Here is a 22,360-nt window from a genome sequence, read left to right on the forward strand (position 1 = left end):
ATGTAATACAAATATGTATAAAGATGTAATATGTATAAAGATGTAATACAATAAATGTATAAAAATGTTTAATATTTTATCATTTTGTCATAAAGTAGTATTGCTACAGTTTTTCATCTATAATTAATATGACAATTTCTTTAGCAATACGTAACAAGTTGAAAAATAATAAATGAATAGGCCCTGGGCATTTAAGATAACCGAGTTTAGGCTAGCTTAAAGACCAGTAATGTATTAACCATAATACCTATGAGTAGAAAACACCCGTAATTAAGAAAATAAACACAATAAACCACAATAGAAAGATAAAATATATATATATATATATATATATATATATATATATATATATATATATACAGGGTATCTCAAAAATATTGGTACAAACGTTTAGGAGAGGTAGGTAACATCTAAAGGAATGTGAATCTCATAGGAACCCATAACCGGAAACGTCACCGTAAGTCGGTAGACGGCGCTGTTCATCGGTTCGCGAGAGGGAAAATTTCTGATTTACTCATTCAAGCAGTAGTCGTCGCACGAAGAGCATGCAGCGATATACGAACTGTGAGCTGGCAGACATGCACCTAGTGTATGGATTAGCAGAGGGCAATGGATGAGCCGCTCAACGAATTTATGGAGAACGCTTCCCAGACAGACATGTACCGGACCACCATTTGTTTGCGCGTGTGCATCAAAATTTGTGCGATTATGGGTCATTTAGAGGTAACAGGAGTAGTGTGGGCAGACTGTGTTCGACGCGAACTCCCACCATGGAAGAAAGTGTGTTGAATGGCGTCCAGAATAATCCTACTACCAGCACACGTACCGTTGCCTCTGCCTTAGGAGTGTCTCGTTGCAGTGTACAGCGTGTCTGGCACGACAATTCCTTACATCCCTTTCATCTCCAAAGGGTTCAGTTACTGCTCCCCCAAGATCAACCTGCACGTGTGGCTTTTGCGCAGTGGTTTCTCCAAGAAAGTGTTCAAGACTTGAATTTTCCAGGCTATGTTTCGGTCACGGTGAAGCTTATTTCACTCGGGAAGACTTATTCAATCAGCACAATACTCACATGCGGGCACACGAAAACCCACACGGTTTGCTCTCCCCATGCGGCACACATCGCTTTGCAATAAATGTGTGGGCAGGTATGGTCGGTGACTGCTTAGTCGGCCCATACACGTTACCATCCCGCACGAACTCCGCTAAATATCGGATCTTTCTTCAACAAGTTCTACCATGGTTACTTGACGATGTTGCAACAAATGTGAGACGCAACATTTGGTTTTAACATGACGGGGTGCCTCCCAATTTTGGAAGATGTGTTCGTGACCATTTGAACAGGCGTTTTTGGGCGTCGATGGATTGGCCGTGGTGGACCCGTTGCCTGGCCTCCACGCTCACCTGATTTATCGAGCCTTGATTTCTTTCTGTGGGGAGCCCTCAAATCAATCGTGTATGAATCGCCTGTTGAGACGGCAATGGATCTCGTCTGCGCTGCTGCTACTGTCAAAGAAACTTCAGGTGTGTTCGACCGTGTCCGCCAATCCATGCTGCGTCGGTGTTACGCATGCATCGCGTCTCATGGTGGAACCTTCGAGCAACTGTTGTAACATCGTGAAATGCATCCATCTCGTACTCCATTGTTAATATTATGTCAAATAAATGTTTGCCACTAATTACTGTCTTGTGTCATTTCTGCTTCTTGTGCCTCTGCTACTACTTTCCCGTGACGTTTCCGGTTATGGGTTCCTATGCGATTCACATTCCTTTAGATGTTACCTACCTCCCCTAAACGTTTGTACCAATATTTTTGAGACACCATATAGGTTTATTCCGTCTTTGTTCATTTTCTTAATCACAGGTATTTTCTACACATAGGTATTATAGTTAATACATTACTGGTCTTTAAGCTAGCCTAATCTGGGTTATCTTAATTTCCCATGCATAGGCCATGGGAAATTAAGATAACCGAGATTAGGCTAGCTTAAAGACCAGTAATGTATTAACTATAATACCTATGTGTAGAAAATACCTGTGATTAAGAAAATGAACAAAGACGGAATAAACCACAATAGAATGATAATACAAAAAGAAATAACAATATGTACTCTGTTCGTACCCATGCATTGCTAAAACAGCTACTGGGACAACAGAAAAAGCTAGAGATAGAAATAAATTAAGTAAAACTACTATAAAAGCATATTAAAAATAAAATACAACATGAATTATCATATTGCAAAAGAATAATATATATATATATATATATATATATATATATATATTATAGTAAAGCACGAGGGTATAGTGCAAGAAGGAAGTAAAGCTAGGAGAAACTGTCTGTAGCGGCTGTAGAGAATCAACCGCCCGCTTTCGATGGATTGAGCCCGAGTCCACCAGGCGAAAGAAAGGGGGAAAAGGGAAGAAAGTCACCCAGCAAGGGAGCCGGGGGTATCGCGAAAATCGCCGTAGTAGTGGTCAAAGATCATTACAATCCTACTCTGTCCAAAGACAGGGTTAGCAAATCCTACCCCGAAATATCTGGGTTAGCAGATATATTCGCCAGAGTAGAGCCTTTGAAACATATGGTATGAGTAGGCGGTTCCGTCTTGCGAACAGATCTTGGGCAAATTTGGTGAACGCATGATAGTACTGTTCTTCTGTAATGAGCAAGTGTTCACGTCCATGTGAAGGCTTGCTCATTACAGAAGAACAGTAAGTCTTGGATCCTAGTGTAAAAGATGCTACGAAGGTCCTCATAGAGTGAGTGGGCAGAGGTATAGTAGATGGTTCCAGTCCTCGATTTCTCCACAAGAACAATAGTGATTATCTATTAAGCCCATGGAAGTCAATTTTTGATTGATCAAACCATGCCCAGTTATATGATAATATGCGTAAAGACCTGGGGAGAACTACAGTTTAGTTTTGGGGAAAACAAGCAAAACGTCTATAAGATTTTTTTTTTTTTTTTGTAATTAGATTCTTGTCGGTGTCTTTCCATCCCATCTGGCCTGCAGAACCTTGGCTGCATTTAGTCTCTTCTCAATCTTGTTCTCATTAAGGGCATTGATGGTATACCCAAGAATGGACGTTGGTAAACCCCTGGACAGGCAGTAATAGCCCAGTGGTCAGGAGCGAGAGTGCATAGCACGCGTTCCTTGAGTGGACCGGGGTTCAAGTCCGTGACTACTAAATACGATAAATATTTGTATTGAAGATTTATTGTAAACTCTACTGACTTGGTTGTCGTGCCGGAGTATAAATAGAAAAAAAAAAAAAAATATATATATATATATTTATTTATTTAATAGAGTCCTCGGCGGATGACCTCTAGATCGAGCGGAAGGACGCCCGAAAGAACCTGGAGGGCTGCAGAACTGACCGTGCATCAGGCCCTGGTGGTAGTTAGTGGGATACATCGCTGGATATTCTAGCTTGCGCTGGTTGCAGATCAATGTAGCTCGGTGAAACCAGACCCCGGAGCCGTATGTGATGATTGGTAGAAAGATGGATTTGTAGAGAAATTTAAGCGTGCGGTGGTTTAATCCCCCAGTCTGACCGGCTAATCCGAACAATGAAGGCTGTATAATTCCTGACCCTATTATGGAGATGAGAAAGATACGGTTAAAAGGTGAGCTTGGAGTCCAAGACGATGCCCAGGTGTTTAAGTTCGGTGACCAGTTTTATGGGAGTTCCTTGGATTTTAATCTGTGGAGATCTTGTCTGCTGGGATCCCTTAAGGAGGATGGACTGCGTTTTGGTGAGGTCTACGTGGAGCTCTTAGGAGACCATATGCCTCCTGCCATGTTGAATTTTTTTGGGACAAAAACAGGATCTTCCAAGATGATAATGCGCCGTGTCATCGTGCCTGCACTGTGCACGAGTGGTTCGAGGAACACAGTGAAGATATCACCTATCTTGATTGGTCTCCAAATTCGTCTTTGCTGAATTGAACACCTATGTGATGTTTTGGGTAAGTGAAGCGTATGGACACGTACCCGTCATCTGTGTAGAAAATCTTGTAGACAGCATGTCTGCAGATCCCTATGGACGATTGCAGACATCTAATGGAATCAGTGCCTATGCGAATAACGGTTGTTATCCGTGCTATTGTTGAGTTTTAGGAGCATCACAGACTAAGGCCATATTGCTCTGTGTATATTGTCTGTAAATTGCGTGTGCTCTGAGGTCGATTTTCCATTTTGCTGGACGAAAAACCCGAGTTTCCGGGAGGAAAAATCACTACCCTCGCCTGAGACCGATTAACTCAACCATTTTGTGAAATAGGCGCATAAAAATTCCTCCCGTCATCGACGGGACTCCATCTCAGGTCTTTTCCACCCGGTGTGGGGAGGACGCGATCGCGTATTAGTGATCACTCAGCATAGATTTGAACAGTGGTCAGTGGTCCCGTGTTGCAGTCTTACTGGAAGCGGTCTTCCTTGATAGTATAGTGCATTGGACACTTGCCAGTCGCTTAGAGGAGATCAGCATTCGAATCCCGTCGATGCATAATTAGCCAATGTCAGGTGCAGAGAAAGAACTGTGAGCTACTTGCATATTTTCATTCCGTGCAACATGCAGGTCGGCCAGTGAACACACATTTGTAGACAAAACACACAGCAAACCGTATGAACTAGATTGCCATTTTGACCGGTGCACTATGACATGTGTGATGCGCCAAGAACAAGAGAGCAGAATGTGGTAACATCGTTTGAATGTTCCTTTAATGAGAAGAATTATAATAATTATAATTTGCTAGCAGACACTCAGTTTCCTCATTACCTATGCAATATGTCCGCACCTCCCTTCTGCACCAGCTGCTTCTGCTATTGCATTTATGAGTCGTACGGTTAGTTAAATTAATAGCGTTTTGTGACCACATCATAACTCTGTTTAAACGCTTACCCTACTTTCCCTAGATCCTCCCATTCCGAGACTGACCTCTGCCCTTTCTTGGAACATTAGCGGAATAACATTTAAAGGTCAGCTAAGTCTAAAGAGCACCAGCTAACTTGTTTCTAAACAATCGTGGAAGAAAATTCGTGGAAAATATCGAACTCATTTAAATATTATTTGGCACGTTAGAAACGTCGGCCATTTTACAACCGGTAATACTTGAATTTTGTGCTGAATTCAGACGAATATTATCACCTTTTGTAGACTTTATACAAGTATGTTTTCATTGGATTGATATCTTAATTCGCAGTCTGTACGTTATTTAACTTTTCCTATTGTAAAATGACGTCATAAAAAGTATAGTTTCCATCGATTAAGTGTTTCGTATATTACTATTGTCAGAATTCTTCCAACTGCTTTTATAGATTTTTTGGATTATTATAATTATAATTTCGGATTTGTAGTAAATAAAATATATATTGGATACTTCTAATTACTTCAAGAATTGGTTCTGATAGCTGAAGAGGGACCTATAATTCGAACAAAATTGAAATATGGCTTAGTGAACGCCTAAGAAAGTGAGGTCACTTTGACTTGAGAAAGTGCTCCATCTTCCAAGTAGATGATATGGCTACTGGTGTTCACATTGTGCTGGGTTGGGCATGTGCAAGATATGCAGCTTTCCAGACACTTGCAGCGAACAAAATATAATCACAACACATAATAAAATACCACGTGTGTGTCGGAGTGGCTCCTAAGCCTAAGCCCATCTCCATCTTAGTTCTGTTATGGTGCAGAACATCCGCATAACGGGCCTGAAAAAAGTGTGTTTGGGTGTTAGTGTATTTGTGTGTTCTATTGCCGGGCCATTCAAACATTTATTGGTTTTTAATCTCGCGCTTATCATAGACTAAATGTCCACACGAAACTACAACAGCAGATGGAAGGATTTCATATATAAAGAGAGAGAGAGAGATTCGAAAATATCTGAAATAATGTCTCTTGTTTTAATTAAAATTCATCTAGGCTTAATAAATAAATAATCAGTAACAGGTAATCTTAAAAGTGAACATGGTGTTGACTTGGAGTCTTTTTTTTCTTCTTTTTTTTTACGTAGTTTCTGAAATAATGGTAAATTGAAACACTGTGTCTTTACGTGACAAAATACCAAAAATTATTTATAATATTATTATATTTTACACAATAAAAGTTAACCATATTTTGTCATTAAGAAAGCTAGGCGATCTGTGTTTCAGTGATCAAGCTTATTTTATATGATATGGAATTTATATAATGATTAATCTCTTTATCGATATTTCTGTTCATATTTTTTTAATCTTACAATTTAAATAACACTTGCTTGAATATGTTTTATAATAACGTTAATTTTAATTATTTAAATTATAGTATATTTTGTGACTGGTGAATAGGGGCAATATTAAGTTGTGCCCGTATTGTAGAAAGTCCTTGCACCGGCCCTGATGGAGTTGCATATCGTTCTGGCAGAGGAAAACCTTTAATGGAACAAAAATTATAGTTAATAGTGCCAAATAGAAAGTATCTGTAGAAGTTCATTTTTCTTTTCAGCGATGTTTCTGGGCATCCTCGTTTCTTGTCACATACTAAGAGTTTTCAAAGGTTGTTTGAGATTAAGACTGTCTGCGGGCACTTTAAAAGACTATTTTTACAAATAATCTTTGACTTAGAACAAATCATATTTGTCTAATATTGTTTAAAATGGTAATACAGTACAATGTTTATTTAATCAAATATGCAATGAGATGGCGAGGAGTCATCGTAAAAAATCTGTACCAGGTTTTTTTTGTATCTTAAAACTTTAATATTTCTGTTTCTAAATTCCTTAGCTTTCCAGTGATACGCTATACATCTACATTATTCCGTTTATTACGTGAGAAAATTTCCTCGATCGTATTTTCCACTATCCTGGAAAAACTATTGCAATTTTCAGAGGTTTGAAAGATTTTCATCTAGTATAGAGCTAAGATGAAGCTCCGTGCAAAATTTCATTAAATTTGGTCCAGTAGAAGATAAATTATTGTTGCCATCATACAAGTATGATTGAAACAATACAAGTTAAAATAATTCTCTTCTGGCGGAAGTTGAAAGTGGCGTCACTTCCGTAACGCTTTTCGCATGACGGTTTTTCGTTACAAAAACCGTTTTTTGTAATAATGCCACTAAAATTTTGGAATAATGCCACTAAAAACGTTTTTAACATCAAAAATACAGTTCTTATGATTCCTTATTGTATGAACCAATCGACGTTCTTTACCTGGATATAAGTAGCTCATTCATTGTGCTTATTGCAAAGTGAATTCAAGCCCTAAATGAACTGTTCTCGAAGACAATGAGGATTATTCATTCGATCGTTTTTGTTTGAACACTGTGCACCATCGGACCAATGCTGACTAAACTTCGACTCGTCTGACAAAATGACGTTGTCCCATTGATTACTTGATCAACCGACATGTTATGGAGTGGAAACGTAAGTTGCTATCTCACGATAACGGCAATTTCGCTTTCAGATGACTGGGTTGCATTATTTTATCCTTCAAGAGTAACTCACAATGGATTGTAGTGGAACAGCCTTGAAGCGAATATTGCGACATTAGCAGATAATAAATTCAGTCACACTAGGCTGACAGTTTGCACTTCTAAAGTAATTCTTCTAATATTGGTAGTAAGACATCGATAAAAATGTAATAGTTCGCCATGTGTTGTCTTTGACGTTGCACTTAACTGTCATCGATTTTAATTAATAGGATTATGAATAAAAGAGATAAGCATCTCGTCTAGTTGCAATTAATAAGATAATTAACATAATTGAATAATCACCCAGGAACAGGCTTGTACTGTATAATTCTCTGACTATCCTTGCTGCCTGCTCTTGAAGTACATTGTGTTGTCATTGCGTATTACATCGAATAATATGAGAACATCGTTCATATTATTTGCGTTAAAATTTATCGCCTTTTTCAATATGAAAATGCAATTAACACTAAAAGGAAATCGAATTCTATGCAAAACTTTACTTGTATATCATAAAGGAAACAAATTCCATTATTCAACCCATCTCTTACAGAGACGGGATCGTAAAGGAAACGGAATCGATTATGAGGCGTAGTCAGAGAGGGAGGGAGGAGGTTCAACCCATCCCTTAAGAGGCCGGTGCAACCTTCTCCCAACTCGAACGGATATCAGTAAGCTACTAAAAATCTTTATAGCAACACAATGCTTCGTGTATCTGTTTAATGGGTTTTTAATTTATTTTTAAAGTTAGCTAAAATTTGTCGAAAATAACGTATTTTCTACCTCCTCACTACAATAGTCTTTTTCTGGTATAGAGCTTCATTTACAGATAGATAATCTGTAAGAGAGAAAAAGTCTGAATTGCAGTGTCAGTTGAAGTGGAAAGAACCTTATTTGTTGTCACTCTCGTAGTATTTTTATTCATCAATTTCTGCAGGAATTATGGTAAGATTTTACTGAGAGTTCTTTTATTTCCAGGATGTAATATATGCCCTTCGAGACTGCGCATTCGTAACGACTGATTATCCCATCATTTTGTCTTTTGAAAACCACTGCAGGTAAGCGATTTGGTAAATATAGTATAGTACTTTGCTCAAATAAGTGTAATCTGAGAATATGCGCCAATTCGAAATAAAACGAGTACAGTACGGATTCCGGTGCGTCTCAAACACTTTCAGTTATCGAATAACGTACCTCACGGGTTCAAAACTGTTAAAATGTACTCGAACAGCCTTTACTAAAACTTCGGTATCCAATGGATGCAGTACTTTAAGGTAGAACGGGTCCACAGGGGAGATGGGTTTAAGCCATCAACGTGAAATTCAATACAGAGGTCCAGAAGAATATTCTGATTTGTGAAAATTGATGAAAGATCGAAGCTGCGAAGAAGTAACAGCTTAGCAATGTTTCTGTAGGGAGGACTGGGAAGACCGTTGAATCAGAATTACGCCTAAAAACTTCCCGGAGGATAACAAAATGTGTAACATCTTAACAAATATTTCTAAATGCGATCATTTTGAATTTGGGATTATCCAAAAGTATTTTTTGGCGCAAAAACAACTTCTCAATAATCCGATTTAGATTTTCTTGGTCTTCAACGTACGAGATAACCGTCTAAAGCTTTTACGTAATCGTATGTTTTTTAGTGGTGACAAAAAAAAAAATTTGACGTGCGAAGTACGTAAAACGTAAGTTAATCTAATAATCTTAATCCAACCTTAATTCATAAGCGATTTCAGGCGAATATATTTCACGATAACGGCTAAAAATTGGCGCGTGCCTATAATGCCTGTAAATATTCAGCTTCGTAATTATCATACGACAGGAATATGTACAATTGGAACATCTTCATTCTGAGGATGGGAAAGTTCAAAGAATGTACCTCGATTAATTTTTGTTAATATTTTTGCACGCTACAGTTTGGCACTCGAGGTATAAATTTTTATGACGATCCTTTGACCGAAAGTCGAGTTTTTGTACGCGAACGGCCCTTAAAAAGGAACGGGTTATTTGTATACCTTTGCTGGCTGCTTATGTATCTCCATTAATACTCCTTTTCCCCCTCCCCTCTTATAGCAAGAAGCAGCAGTACAAATTGGCCAAATACTGTGATGATGTCCTTGGAGATATGCTTTTAAAGGAGCCTTTGCCTACCAGTCCGGTAAGTTCTTTAAAGCAATAATGAGGCGCACGTTTTTCTCTTGATATGATCCCGCTCCCACATTTTTATTCCAAACAGACAGACAAACCAGCCGCGGAACATACAAACCTGATCGCCACGATGATAATTAAAAACAGCCCACCCCTTCTTCCCTACATTCCATATTATTATTATTCTGCATATTACCTTTTTACTTTTTGCAGCTGGAACCCGGAGTGCCTCTTCCTAGTCCGAATGATCTGAAGAGGAAGATCATAATTAAAAATAAACGCCTGAATCCAGAAGTCGAGCGACGTAAGTAACAAACGTTTTTTAATATTTCTTTAATATTTCTTGCGTCTGGAAGCTTTCGAACTGTAAGAATACAAGTATACATACATTTATATAATTTTAATAAAATTCTGTAAAATGCTTTCAGCAAACCCGATCTAAATTTAGCAAGTTTTAAAACAAAACATGTCCTTTGTGAATTCTGAATTAGAGCCGTCTTTAAAACGTATTTCAAATAAACATCCCACGTTTGGTAAAAAATAACTCATCTCTATTTAAAACATTCGGCTTTTGTGTGTTAGTTATTTCTGAGGGTAGAACAAACAACATCTATTAGAGAATTAAGAAATGGGTCTTAAATATAACCATAACCGGCCTTTTTATAACGTAAGTTATAAAAAGGCTGTGAGAAACACCGCCGACTTTACGAATAACAAGATCGAAGTAAGTGGAAAAAGCACGTGATTGGAAGTGAGAGAGATGTTAAATTGCGCATTTCTCTGCCCAAAATAAAGACCGATATCTAATATAATAATTAATCATTATCTTCGTAGCTTTCCTTCTATTTTCTTCCTCTAATCGGTTTTTTGTTTCCTTTTTATCTTCAGAGGAACTGGAGTTGTGGCGAAAAGGTCAATTGCAGAATGACGACGACGACGATGACGATGACACCGCCCCTAACCTTTCCATGAATAATACCGAGGAAACGCCAACAGAAGGTAAGGCGGGTGACATTTCTTTCTTTTTAAGATCTAGTTTATCGTAGCTGATTCGCTCAGTTTTTGCTGCCCGTGTCCTTGGCATGATCTTTTTAATTATCAAAAAATTCGTTGAACGGTATCGTTATGCGTTCAGTCATTAAGAAAATCTATTTCATGAGAGATCATATCCTGAGCTATTTCGTTTACATCGAGAGGTGTGCCACCACACGATCACGAGTGACTCTTATTGAAATTTGGATGCTCTGTCAGGTCCATTGTCATGACAACTATTTATGGCGTAATCAGCTGGAAAGAATCTTTGTATAATTTTGTACAACGAACTCTTTGTTAATTGACTAGCGGCGCACTGTCGCTAAAAAATCAAACGGGTGTATTGTACAGTCATGGTCGGGTTAAGGATGAAATGAGGCCCCTCGTCGGGTAAGGCCTCCGGCCATGGCGGTTTGGCCGTAGCGTTAACGTGGCCCTGGTTACAGTCTTCTTCTTTATCTTCGCCTTCTTCCCATGTTTATGTGGGGTCAGCATAAAAATCCGTCGAGCCGGACTTGAACCAGCGACCTATGGATATCTACAATTTAATACTATAGTCCACCGCTCTGCCAACTGAGCTAATAACGCGGGCCTGGTTGCAGTATAGCTGCTATAGCATGTCGACACCGGATGTAGAGGACAACTATCTGACACGTGGCGCCCCCTGGCGGTTGATGTGATGGTGGTTGTTTCGTTCCATGTTTTTTACTCGATAATCTAGAATCGTAAGCTCTCGTAATTAACAAGAACGAGAGTTGTAGTGATGTAATCAACGAGATTGTGCATTCTCATTTATATCTGCGATCTTTGTTAATGGGGCTTCACGCCCGTGACTACTGAATACGGTGCTGTTTGTTGCATTCTCTTTGTCTTGTGAACTCTCCTGACCGTGTGATTGACCCGGTTATAAACAGAAAATTTATTTAATTCTTGTCCCGCGAGAGATCCGAATATTCTAGAAATCAGCGAGATTTCTTCTTCGGAGAATTGCGCTGTTCACTTTTGCCAGCAGGAAGAACTGATCGTGGATTTTTCTATTAGCAATGCAGCTTGTGATTTTTCTCCAAATTGCAACGGAAACTTGTGTTCTACAGAGGAAGGAAATACCCAGTTATTTGTTGGTCCAGTTGCAAAAAGAAGCTTAGCATAAAAAACAGAGCCGACCGGGCTAGCCAGGTGGATAAAGTGCCTGCCTGGTAACCCAAAGGTCGCGGGTTCGAATCCTGCCTTGGGCTTGGACCAGAGTAAAAATGCAAAAATTTTGGGAGGTGCATTATGGCTACAGAAGCCGATGCGCCAACAACTAACAAAAAAAATAAAATAAAATAAAAAACAGAACGGGATCTCAATTAAGTTTGATCGTCTAGGCGAGCCACAATCAAAACTACCATATAGAGCAGGGGTGGCCAACGAGTCGATCACGGCTTTAATTTCGGTCGATCACGACGAATTTTAAATATATATAAAAAATATGTTAGTAAAAATCTAAATATTATTATTATTATTAAGCGCCCCACTGCAGACGCTTATTGCAAATCCGTTGAACCACGTGAATACTCTTGTCGCTGCGCAGCCGCTTGGCTTGTCGACTGAAAGTTCACGCAGTTACGTTGTGGAGAATATAGTGTATGTGTGGAATTCTTATTTAGCGTACTTAGTATTAATAACTGAACAGTGCTTATACGTTAATTTAATACTCTTTGATTTAAAATGAATACTACGAAAAAAGAGTACAACGTATCATTTTCATCAAGAGTGGGAACTAGAATACTTTTTTTGTAATGATAAAATAAAGATGTTGTTGTTTGATTTGCAATGCCTCCGTGGCTATACCCAAAAAAGGAAATTTAGAAAGGCATTTCAACGCACTCCATGGTAAATACCAATCACATTTTCCGCTAATAGTGACCTTAGAAAAAATAAATTAAAAAAACTTAAATCCAGATTATTCGCGCAACAAAATTTCTTCGTGACACCTAATTTACAATCTAAAGCAGTAACTGTAGCGTCATTTAAAGTGGGTCATCTTCTTGCATCGAAAAAATGAGTAAAAATGTGAACGAACAATTGCGTGCTCATATTGCTAATTGTGTGTCTGTCCTTTTCTTTACAACTGGATGAATCTACAGACGTCAGTGATACAGCTCAATTGCTCGTTTGTATTCTTATGGTTTTCGATGATTCTGCCACTAGCGAAGAACGGCTGGGTATGGTTTCGTTAAAAGAAAAAAAGAAAGGTCTTGATATATTTAACGTATTCAAAAATTTTATCGAAAAAATTAAATTACCACTATTTAAGCTCGTATCAATAACAACAGATGGAGCTAAAGCAATGACGGTGCATATTAACGGATTCATCGCATTGTGCCAAAAGGATGACGAATTCCCAGATGAGTTACCGCTATATCATTCACCAACAAGTGTTAGCCAGCAAAAGATTAAATACTAAAAGTGTTATGGACATGGCTTTCAAATTCGTGAATTCCATCAGAGGACAATCTCTTCAAAGGAGACTTTTTTTCAAAATTCAACTCGATGAAAATGAACCAGATCTGATACTACACACAGGTGGGAGTAAGTTTCTACAGAGATTTCGAAATTTGCTGAATGAAATTAAAAAAAGTGTTGATCAAAGGGGAGATGATTATCAGCAGCTACAAGGTACGGAGTGGTTGTGTGATCTGGCTTTTTTGGCAGATTTTACTAGTAAATTAAGTGATCTGAATTTGGAATTACAAGGAAAAAATAAAAATGTGGGTGACATGATTAGTAGTATTTTTGCATATGAATATCAATTTTTGGCAATGGCTAAGGATCTAAAAGAAAAAAAATTCGATCATTTTGCAAATATGCAAGGTCATTTGCAAAAATATTGTTTCTAAATTTAATAGTAAGAAATATGTTTCTGAAATCGAGAAAGTTGTGGATGATTTTAAAACAATTGAAGACATTGTTCAATATATTTCTAATACATTTAACGTCGATTTAGATACGAAACAAATTGCAGAAAAAATCGTTGAGATTTTTCACATGGAGAAAATATTACTTGAAAATGAAATTATTACATTGCGAAACGATATCTTCCTAAAAGCCAGATCATCAGAAAAAGACTTGGAAATGTGTTAGAAAAGTACCCAAATATAAAAAAAATGGTGAACTTTTATATTCCTGTTTTGGTTCCACATATCTGTGTGAATCGGCCTTTTCGTATTGGAAACAAACAAAGACGAAGAATCGCTCCACTCTTACCGACTTGCGTACAGAAGATTCTTTACAGTTGGCCTTATCATAGTACATCCCCGATTTTGAAAGCTTGGCCGATGACATGAAGACACAAACTTCACATAAATTAAAAACGTATGAATTTAAAATAAGAATTCTGAATTGTATTTAATTTTAAAATTTATAAATAACATTTTTCAATATGTGTTGATTATCTTTTTTAACCATGGCAATGAAATTCTTGAGATGGTAGATAACGGCACATTTTGAAGAAAAAAAAGTAGATCGCATCACAAATCCAGTCACCCGTGATATAGAGTATGATTGATAATAATTTGGTGTTTGTGGAAAAAGATGACTTTTACTGTTACTAAGGGCGTGTTAAATGACCTTCTAGTATCCAATAACATCACATTGGTAGATTAGCGTAACTACATTGAGCTTTGCTTGTCCCGATGAGAGGTTGACCCGATGGGAGGACCTGGCGAAATCGCCCAACTTGACAAATGCGAGGACCCTGCAAATATACCCGCGGCTGGCAATAGAGTGGGACCTGCTCGCCGAAACTACGGAAAGGCTTAGTCTCTCATTGGGTATTTGGAATGATTTGGTACTGCAATGGAGCCCCGAAAGAAACTCTTGTTCAGTTCTCCACCGCAAATGACTACTCTTCGTCCACTGATACAACAACGTGTAGCTCCAAGAACGGAAATGTGGTCGGATGAGTGGCAAAACTTATACATCTGTTCCTTCCTGGGGGGACAGCACAGTTTGGAATGATTTGGTACTGCCGCATAACCTAAACAAATGAAACATAACTCATTTAATTTCACACGACAATTGAAAAATGGGATAAACCCACTAACCTGATTTCGCCGGACGAAATGAGGTTAGTGGGTTTATTTAAAAATATTTTAAATAAATCTAAATATATATGTATTTAAAATGGATTTATTTTAAAATAAAAATGGGAAAAATATCTCCCAAGTTTTATATTTTATTTACTTCCAAATATTTATTTAATCTCTCTTTAAATCTGCATTAGCTATCTCTGCTATGTAGAAAACTTATTCCAGAATGTTTATTTAAAATAACGATTTAAATTTATTTAAAGTGTATCACTTAATTTGTATAGAACGATAGTTCTTTTAACTCTAAGGAAAACAAAAATCCTGCATATCATATCTCTTCTTTATCCATTATAATGGATAAAGAAGGAACTGTCGGCATTGTAGTGACACCACTGAATAGCACAATACATGAAATTGTCTTTACCAAATTTGAGAACAAACACGAAATTACATTGAGTTGATTGGGCCTTTCAGTGTGTAATGTATTTATTGATTTCATCTATATTAAAACAAATAAAATTAGTTAATTTCATTCTTTGTTTTTCTCTTTACAGATAAAAAGGTAAGAAGAACTGAAGCTGTCCAGTTGGCAGTGATGAACTCCTACCAAAGCAGTATTTTTATGTCGTGCATTCTGTATGTCCTTATTTAGTGCATTCTACATATTCGATAATTGCGTTACCACAATTCATACGCAGAATTTCTCACGAGCTTTATCGAGTGTGGGTGGATTTCAAAGTCGATAATTGATATCGTCGTTTCATCTGGAGCCGAACCTAGACATTTTGCCGCTAAAGACGAAATACGAATGCAATACCCCTTATATGCATTATGTACAATTAAACATTGACCATTCTGTGCCCTTTCTTCCCTTACCCTATCAGCCCGGCTCTCATTTCGGTGTATTGGTAAAGTTAACTTTTTATCCAGAATGAAGTGCCAACTTTTTAGAAATCGGGAAGCTTTGATACAATTCAGCTTTCATCCGGAAGAAACCGGAAAGCGCCAAAACTTTCTCATTAATACATTAGCGATAATAATGCACATTCTCTTTCCTCGGGAAAGGTCGTGAGCCCGTCACATTTTCAATATCATAATGCAAGTATCTTTAGAAAAGGAATATACCACAAATTAATGCCACAATTAGGTGTATTATCGGGGAATTTATTAATTATGTAGGATGCAGTTCTTGCCACCTCGCATACTTCTGTTTCTCATCGTCCTTAATAACTTTGATAAAGGAATGCAGTAGAAGTTGTCAAAGTTTGCTGATGATTTAAAGACCGGAATGTGGTTAATGACCAGACCCCATCTCTTCCATCATGCAGTATGATTGATATCTTTTTAGGTAATGATGGACATTGTGGCGAGATCCAATTTTTCTTACATTTTGAGGGTACAGCTCAAAAATGGTGTTCGCAGGCTGGCCTCTAGATAGTCGTCCGGACAGAACGTATTGAACTGCCTTTGCAGCGTACTGTATCACACGACAATGTAAATTACGCGGAGATGGGGGAAACCCTGGTGCCGTTTGACCCCAAACATACTTTACATCTATTGAACTCTCTAAGACGCTTCCGGATTAGCTAGCGTATTATCTCGCTACCTCTGCTCTGACTGGAGGCATTCCGATAGTGTGTATGCGGGCGGGGGGGGGGCATTGTCGAGGCCACGTTATGTAGTTGCTGAGTATATTCTTGCCTTGTGTATGCCATATCCAAAATTTTCATTACTTCAAACAGCCAAAGAGCAAGCGAACAGGGTTACAACAAATCTCCGCGCCGAAATCGTCTCCTTATGGAGCAAATTGGAGACTATCCTCCTCTCTACACAATCGGAATATGACAAAGCAACTGCCAAGTTGGAGGCCTACTTGGAGGGAAGGGCAAATCAAATGCCACAGCGTGCCCCTTCCTACGCACAAGCGCTGAGGACCACACCTTACCAGACGCCGAGTGCAGATTGTAGTGCACAACCTGCCAAACGGAAAACACTCCTAAAGCAACCAAATCTGGTCGTTCTACGCCCTGCGACACTGGACGAAACGCAATCCAGCGAAGAGCTCAAGACACAAGTAATCACCAATCTAAGAAATGACCTCAAGACAACGAGGATAAAAGCAGTTAGGAAGACCAGAAACACCGGCATACTAATAGAGACGGAAACAAAAGAAGAAGCAGAAAAGATCATCAATAATCCAAAAATCCCAGAACTAGGCCTTACCGCGACCTTGCCCAAGCGAAAAGGACCGTCCATAACAATATATGACTTAGAAAATGACCTGACACCAGACCAGTTGGCAGACGAGATCTACCAGAGAAATTTCTCCAACTCCCTACCTAACTCTGACGCCCAAAACCTGCTCACCCCAAAGTACTCCTACAAATCTAAAGACGCTAGATCCACCAACTGGATTGTGGAACTTACTCCTGTCGCCTGGCAGGCCCTGAAAGGACAGACACGGATCTTTGTAAACTGGAGCAGCCACCGCTTCCGCGAGCACGTGGGTGTGCTCAAATGCTTCCGTTGTTGCAAATATGGCCACACTACACATACTTGCAAACAAACGGCACCAACCTGTGGTCACTGTTCTGAAAAAGGCCATTATTATAACAACTGCCCAAATAAAAGCACACAACCAGTTTGTACAAATTGTAAAAGCCTAAAAATTAACTCTGCGCACTCCATAAGAGACAGCAAATGCCCAGTGTACCTTAAGGCTAAGAGTTTATACCAGGAAAGACTCGATTATGGGGACACGCCTTAAGGAGTACAACACCACTGAGGTTAAGTTCATACAAATAAACGCACAAAGGGCCAGGGCAGTGGCCGATCAGTTACGACTCAAAGCTGAAGAGGAGAACATTGATGTCTTAATTTTGCAAGAACCATATGCCCACATGAAAATGGTCCGGAGGTATCCCCTAAAATACAAAATCATCCAGGTGGAGGATGAGACTCCCTGGGCAGCCATTGTCATCCGGAATCCAGACATCACAGCTACCAGAATTACTCACCTCTGCACTGCTTGGGCCGCATGTGCTCACATTGTTACCGCCATGGGAGCCCTTTATGTTGTGGCCCTGTACTGCCGCCCAGGTGAGGACATCACCTTCGCTATAAATTACCTTTACACGGTAATCAACACCTTTCCAAACTCGAGAATAATCATTGGCGCAGATGCGAACTGCAGATCCCCGGTGTGGCACAGTCACACACCTGATCGACCGGGCACAAGGAACGGTCAAAAACTAGAGGAGTTCCTGGCAAACGCACCAGTAACGGTATTAAACCTCCCACACAACCTGCCGACCTTCTGCAATACGTTGTGGGAGTCAACTATAGATGTCACCATGGCCTCCACAAACATAGCCAGCAATATTACTGGGTGGTCGGTCCAAGATGCCTGGACCACCTCTGACCACCGTGCCATAACCTTCCAGCTTAACCGCTCACTAACTAGGAACCCAGTACCAAGACAAATACAGCACAGGTACGCTGTTCAGAAAGCAAATTGGGACATCTTCCAGACTGAAATCTCAGTCGCCTTACAGGAACATAATGCCGAACTCCAGACCATTAGCAACCCGGAACTCCTTCAGCGAAAGACAACAGCCCTCATCACTCAGGCCTGTGAAGCTGCAATACCTAGGAAACACCCAGCCCCGGGTGCAGTGCCATGGTGGAACCGGGACTTGCAGCACCTTAGAAAGGAAACACATATCCGACGCAAAGCTTTTCAAAGGGCCCGAAGATCTTGGCCAGCTGCAGAAGTGGAGGCCTTACGGCAGCGTTACAGAGAAGCGAGAAATGCCTACACCGCGCAGATACGTCACTGCAAACAGGAGACTTGGCAGCGATTGGTCACAACTAATGGCAATAACGATCCCTGGGGGGTGGTGTACAAGATCACCACAAACAAGTTCCCTCGGGGGGAGGTTGTCGCTACTACTAGAACTCCACAAGGTGCCATGACTACAAACTGGGAAAGCACCATAAACAACATTCTTGACGTGGTCTTTCAACCACCGGCTGAATCACAGACTGATGATCAGAAGAAAATGTGCCAAGATAATGCGACCTACAATAACCAAGCAATGGAAATGCCTTTCACCAGGGAGGAGCTAACTGCAGCAGCATCAACTATCAGAGGAAATAAATGCCCAGGGCCAGACCTGCTAGAACCAGAAATTGTTAAAAAGACAGTAGAACTCGCCCCTGACCTGATGCTAAATCTTTACAACAAATGCCTCCAGACAGGAGCCTTTCCAACATCTTGGAAGGTTGCCAATGTTAAACTTATCCTAAAAAATCCTTCCAAGTCGCCTATCCTCCCAGACTCTTACAGGCCTATAGCCTTGCTCTCCGTGGTCAGCAAGCTCTTCGAGCGCCTATTACATGCTCGTCTCCAACATCACTACAATACTGCAGGACTAGCAACGCCCAACCAGTTCGGCTTTCGACAGGGTCATTCTGCCATAGATGCCCACCAGCACCTCCTGGGGAAAATGGAAAACTGCAACAGAAAATACTTCTTGGTGATCTCTGTGGACTTCGCTGGGGCATTCGACACACTTTGGTGGCCAAGCGTCCTGGCCAGACTCAGAGCTGCAAATCTTCCCAGTAACCTCTATCAGACTTTACAGAACTACCTATCCAACAGATTCATAGTAGTGAATGCGCCCTATCAAACCCTCTCTAGAAGCATCCACCGGGGCTGCCCGCAGGGTTCAGTCCTGGGACCATTCCTATGGAACATCGTCTTGGACAGCTTCCTCGTCTCGGACCTCGGAGAAGTGGATGCTCAAGCATTTGCCGATGACCTCATTCTCTCCGTCTCGGCGAACTCAAGGGCAAAACTGGAAGAATCTGCAAACCTGGCCTTGGAGCTACTGCAGAACTGGGCAAAACAGAATCACCTGAGAATATCACCAGAAAAAACCAACTCAGCCTTGCTGAAAGGGAACTTGGACCTATGACGGCCTCCTCAAATTAAGATAAACCAGAGGACAATAAAATTCTCCAAACAACTCAAGTATCTAGGGGTCATCCTTGACCACAACCTATCCTTCAAAGACCACCTACAAAACATCCGAACCAAGATTAGGAAATATGCTGCCCTTGTTGCTAGGGTGGCTCGAAGGGACTGGGGCCTTGGCCGGCGTACGCTACATATCTTCTACAAAGTCATATTCATACCTATCATCACATATGCCTCTGGCGTATGGTATCACAAGGCTACTACCGCAGTCAACCGACGTATCATCAACTCAACCCAAAGGTCGATTCTACTATTTACTTCTCGTGCCTGCAGCACGGTGAGCACCCACGCTTTACAGGTCTTGACCGGAGTCCTCCCCCTTGATCTGGAGATTGTGGGCAAAGGTTTACTTTACCATCTTGCAAAGGGCACCTCAAGGATTTGTCTCGGACATACAACTGACCCAGCAAATAACCGCACCGCTGAAAAGAAGAGGCTCTACGCTCACCTGCTGCAGGTGTGGCAAGAGAGATGGACAAACTCCCATACAGGGGAGATAACCAGAAAGTTTATACCTGACGTCAGCAGGGTCTACCCTAAGTTCCCAACGTGGTTCTCACCTGGACTCCATGCAGCATACCTTCTCACCGGACATGGCGCCATCAATGCCAAACTTTGCCTTTTGGGAATTGAAGAGGACCCTACCTGTGTTTGTGGTGGTCTAGAAAGCTGGCAACATCTAATGTATGATTGCCAGCTTTATGACGACCTCCGCAACATCTTAATAACAAAGATCCTATATTGTCCTAGAGGACGGGAACACAACATACTGGAAACAAAACAAGAGTACCTGGCTTTCTCCTGCTATGCCCAAGAGCTCTTCGCAAGAAGACGAGTGCTCGCTGCAGTGGAGCAGAACTGAACCCTATACATGACAACCAGGAATAACAACTGAACCTACTTAATAAAGGACAAGAGCTGACTTGACTTGACTTAACTGGACCGGACCTTGTCCCATGAGTGATTTCCCAAATGGGAACACCAATGCCACTGAAGACCAACTGCAGCTTGCTGCTCGCCATCTTGGCTCTCAAACCATGCTCCCTTGCATGGTCCTATCTTTTCCTCTCTCCCCCGGCAGGGGGGAGGGGATGGTATCTTCCATCCCCTCACCTCCTTGCCGCTCCCCTCTTCGCCTGGTGGGGCATGGGCCTGCCCCGCCGATTATCTGGGGTCGCCTTCTCTATCGTCCCCATATTTCTGTCTTTTCCCCCCCCCAGCCTTCTGTCTCCCCCACCTCTACCTAATATGCAAGTGTATACCCCACATAACTTAAAATTTAATAATGACTAAATTTAATTGCGTTCACACTGAACTCATTTGGCCTTTCTACACAATTTTCTTAACCCCCACTGAGCGAAAATTTCGTTTTTTTATATATATATATATATATATATATTTTTTTTTTTTTTTTTTAAGGTCCTAGCCACTGAAATCTCAGGAAATTAGGTGGCAGGACCTGCCAGAGTAAATATTTCAATACTAGTGTACCTGGTCTGCCTCCACGAGGCATAGTGTGGACAACGTTGGGCCCCAGCAGGGGTCTAGCGGCTAAATGGCCAGAGGAACAACGATACACAACACTAGACTCATACAATATCCATACACTTTTAAATCTCTGGTCTTTACAGTGAACTGTTACACCCACAATGAAAGCAACGCGGAGATGGGGGAAACCCCTGGTGCCGTTAGACACGAACACACTATACACTATACTTCAAACAGCATGCCCTCCCCACCTTTTCTTACTACTGAGATACACCATGAATTGTCAAACTAATAGAACAAACTTATCTGCGAAAAGATCTAACCATCCCAAACACTTTCTCGTTCATTTCACAAATATAAGTGTTCTCAGTCCAATCTCAGCAGTGTCGATTTCCACTTACAATCTGCCAAGCCCCCACATACTTTTTCGAACAGAATCCCAATTATCGGTTGATTCAACAGATAATTGGGATTCTGTTAGAAAAAGTATGCTCACCTCAGTTGCCTAATTATTCACTGTATGATTCCTTTCGCTTCAAAGGTGATATTTGTGCACGTGTCCGCTCTGATATTCCATGTCAGAAGCTTAGTAATTTAAGATCTCCTTTTCGATCTTCTCAGGCTTAAAATCTTCTTACCCCATGCTGTCAAATTCATCCGTTGCCGTTATCGTTCTCACAGTTCCACTAATCTCTTGGAACCCTTTGACTTCCCTAACAGTGAGGTAATTTTCCTTGGTGATTTTAACGCTGGTGGCAAAGTTGGAAGGATCACCGTTCTCCCCACACCGGGTGAAAAAGACCTGAGTTCGAATCCCATCGCCTACGTGATTTTTATGTGTCTTCTTCACAATGTGGCCGAGTTAGTCAGTCTCAGGCAGCATGGTTTTTATTCGGGGAACTTTGGTTTTTGTCCAGCAGACAGAAAATCAACCACAGCACATACGTAATTTACAGACAATATACAGGGAACAACATGGCATCAGTAGCCGATGCTCCTAAAACCCAACAGCAACAATAACAACTCCAGCTGGCTTCCATTTTCTAGTCACACTGACCGACCTGTTCGAGATGCTGAGACATTTACAGTTACCAATGACTTCACTCAGCCTGTTCATTTACCTACGAGA

At 40.5% G+C, this 22,360-nt stretch overlaps 1 protein-coding gene across 1 annotated transcript in view; it reads left to right on the forward strand.

Moving 5' to 3' along the window:
- Positions 1-22,360, forward strand: part of LOC150084837 (1-phosphatidylinositol 4,5-bisphosphate phosphodiesterase-like) — a 314,913-nt gene that overhangs the window by 204,832 nt on the left and 87,721 nt on the right. Inside the window, exons 14-17 of the mRNA XM_090376641.1 lie at positions 8,425-8,504; positions 9,523-9,607; positions 9,811-9,901; positions 10,486-10,596. Coding sequence (XP_090232767.1) covers positions 8,425-8,504; positions 9,523-9,607; positions 9,811-9,901; positions 10,486-10,596 — 367 coding nt within the window. The remainder of the gene's footprint in view (positions 1-8,424; positions 8,505-9,522; positions 9,608-9,810; positions 9,902-10,485; positions 10,597-22,360) is intronic.

This window comes from Mastigoproctus giganteus, chromosome 6, assembly GCF_048544385.1.
Source record: "Mastigoproctus giganteus isolate SK-2022 chromosome 6, ASM4854438v1, whole genome shotgun sequence".
NCBI lineage: Eukaryota > Metazoa > Arthropoda > Arachnida > Uropygi > Thelyphonidae > Mastigoproctus > Mastigoproctus giganteus.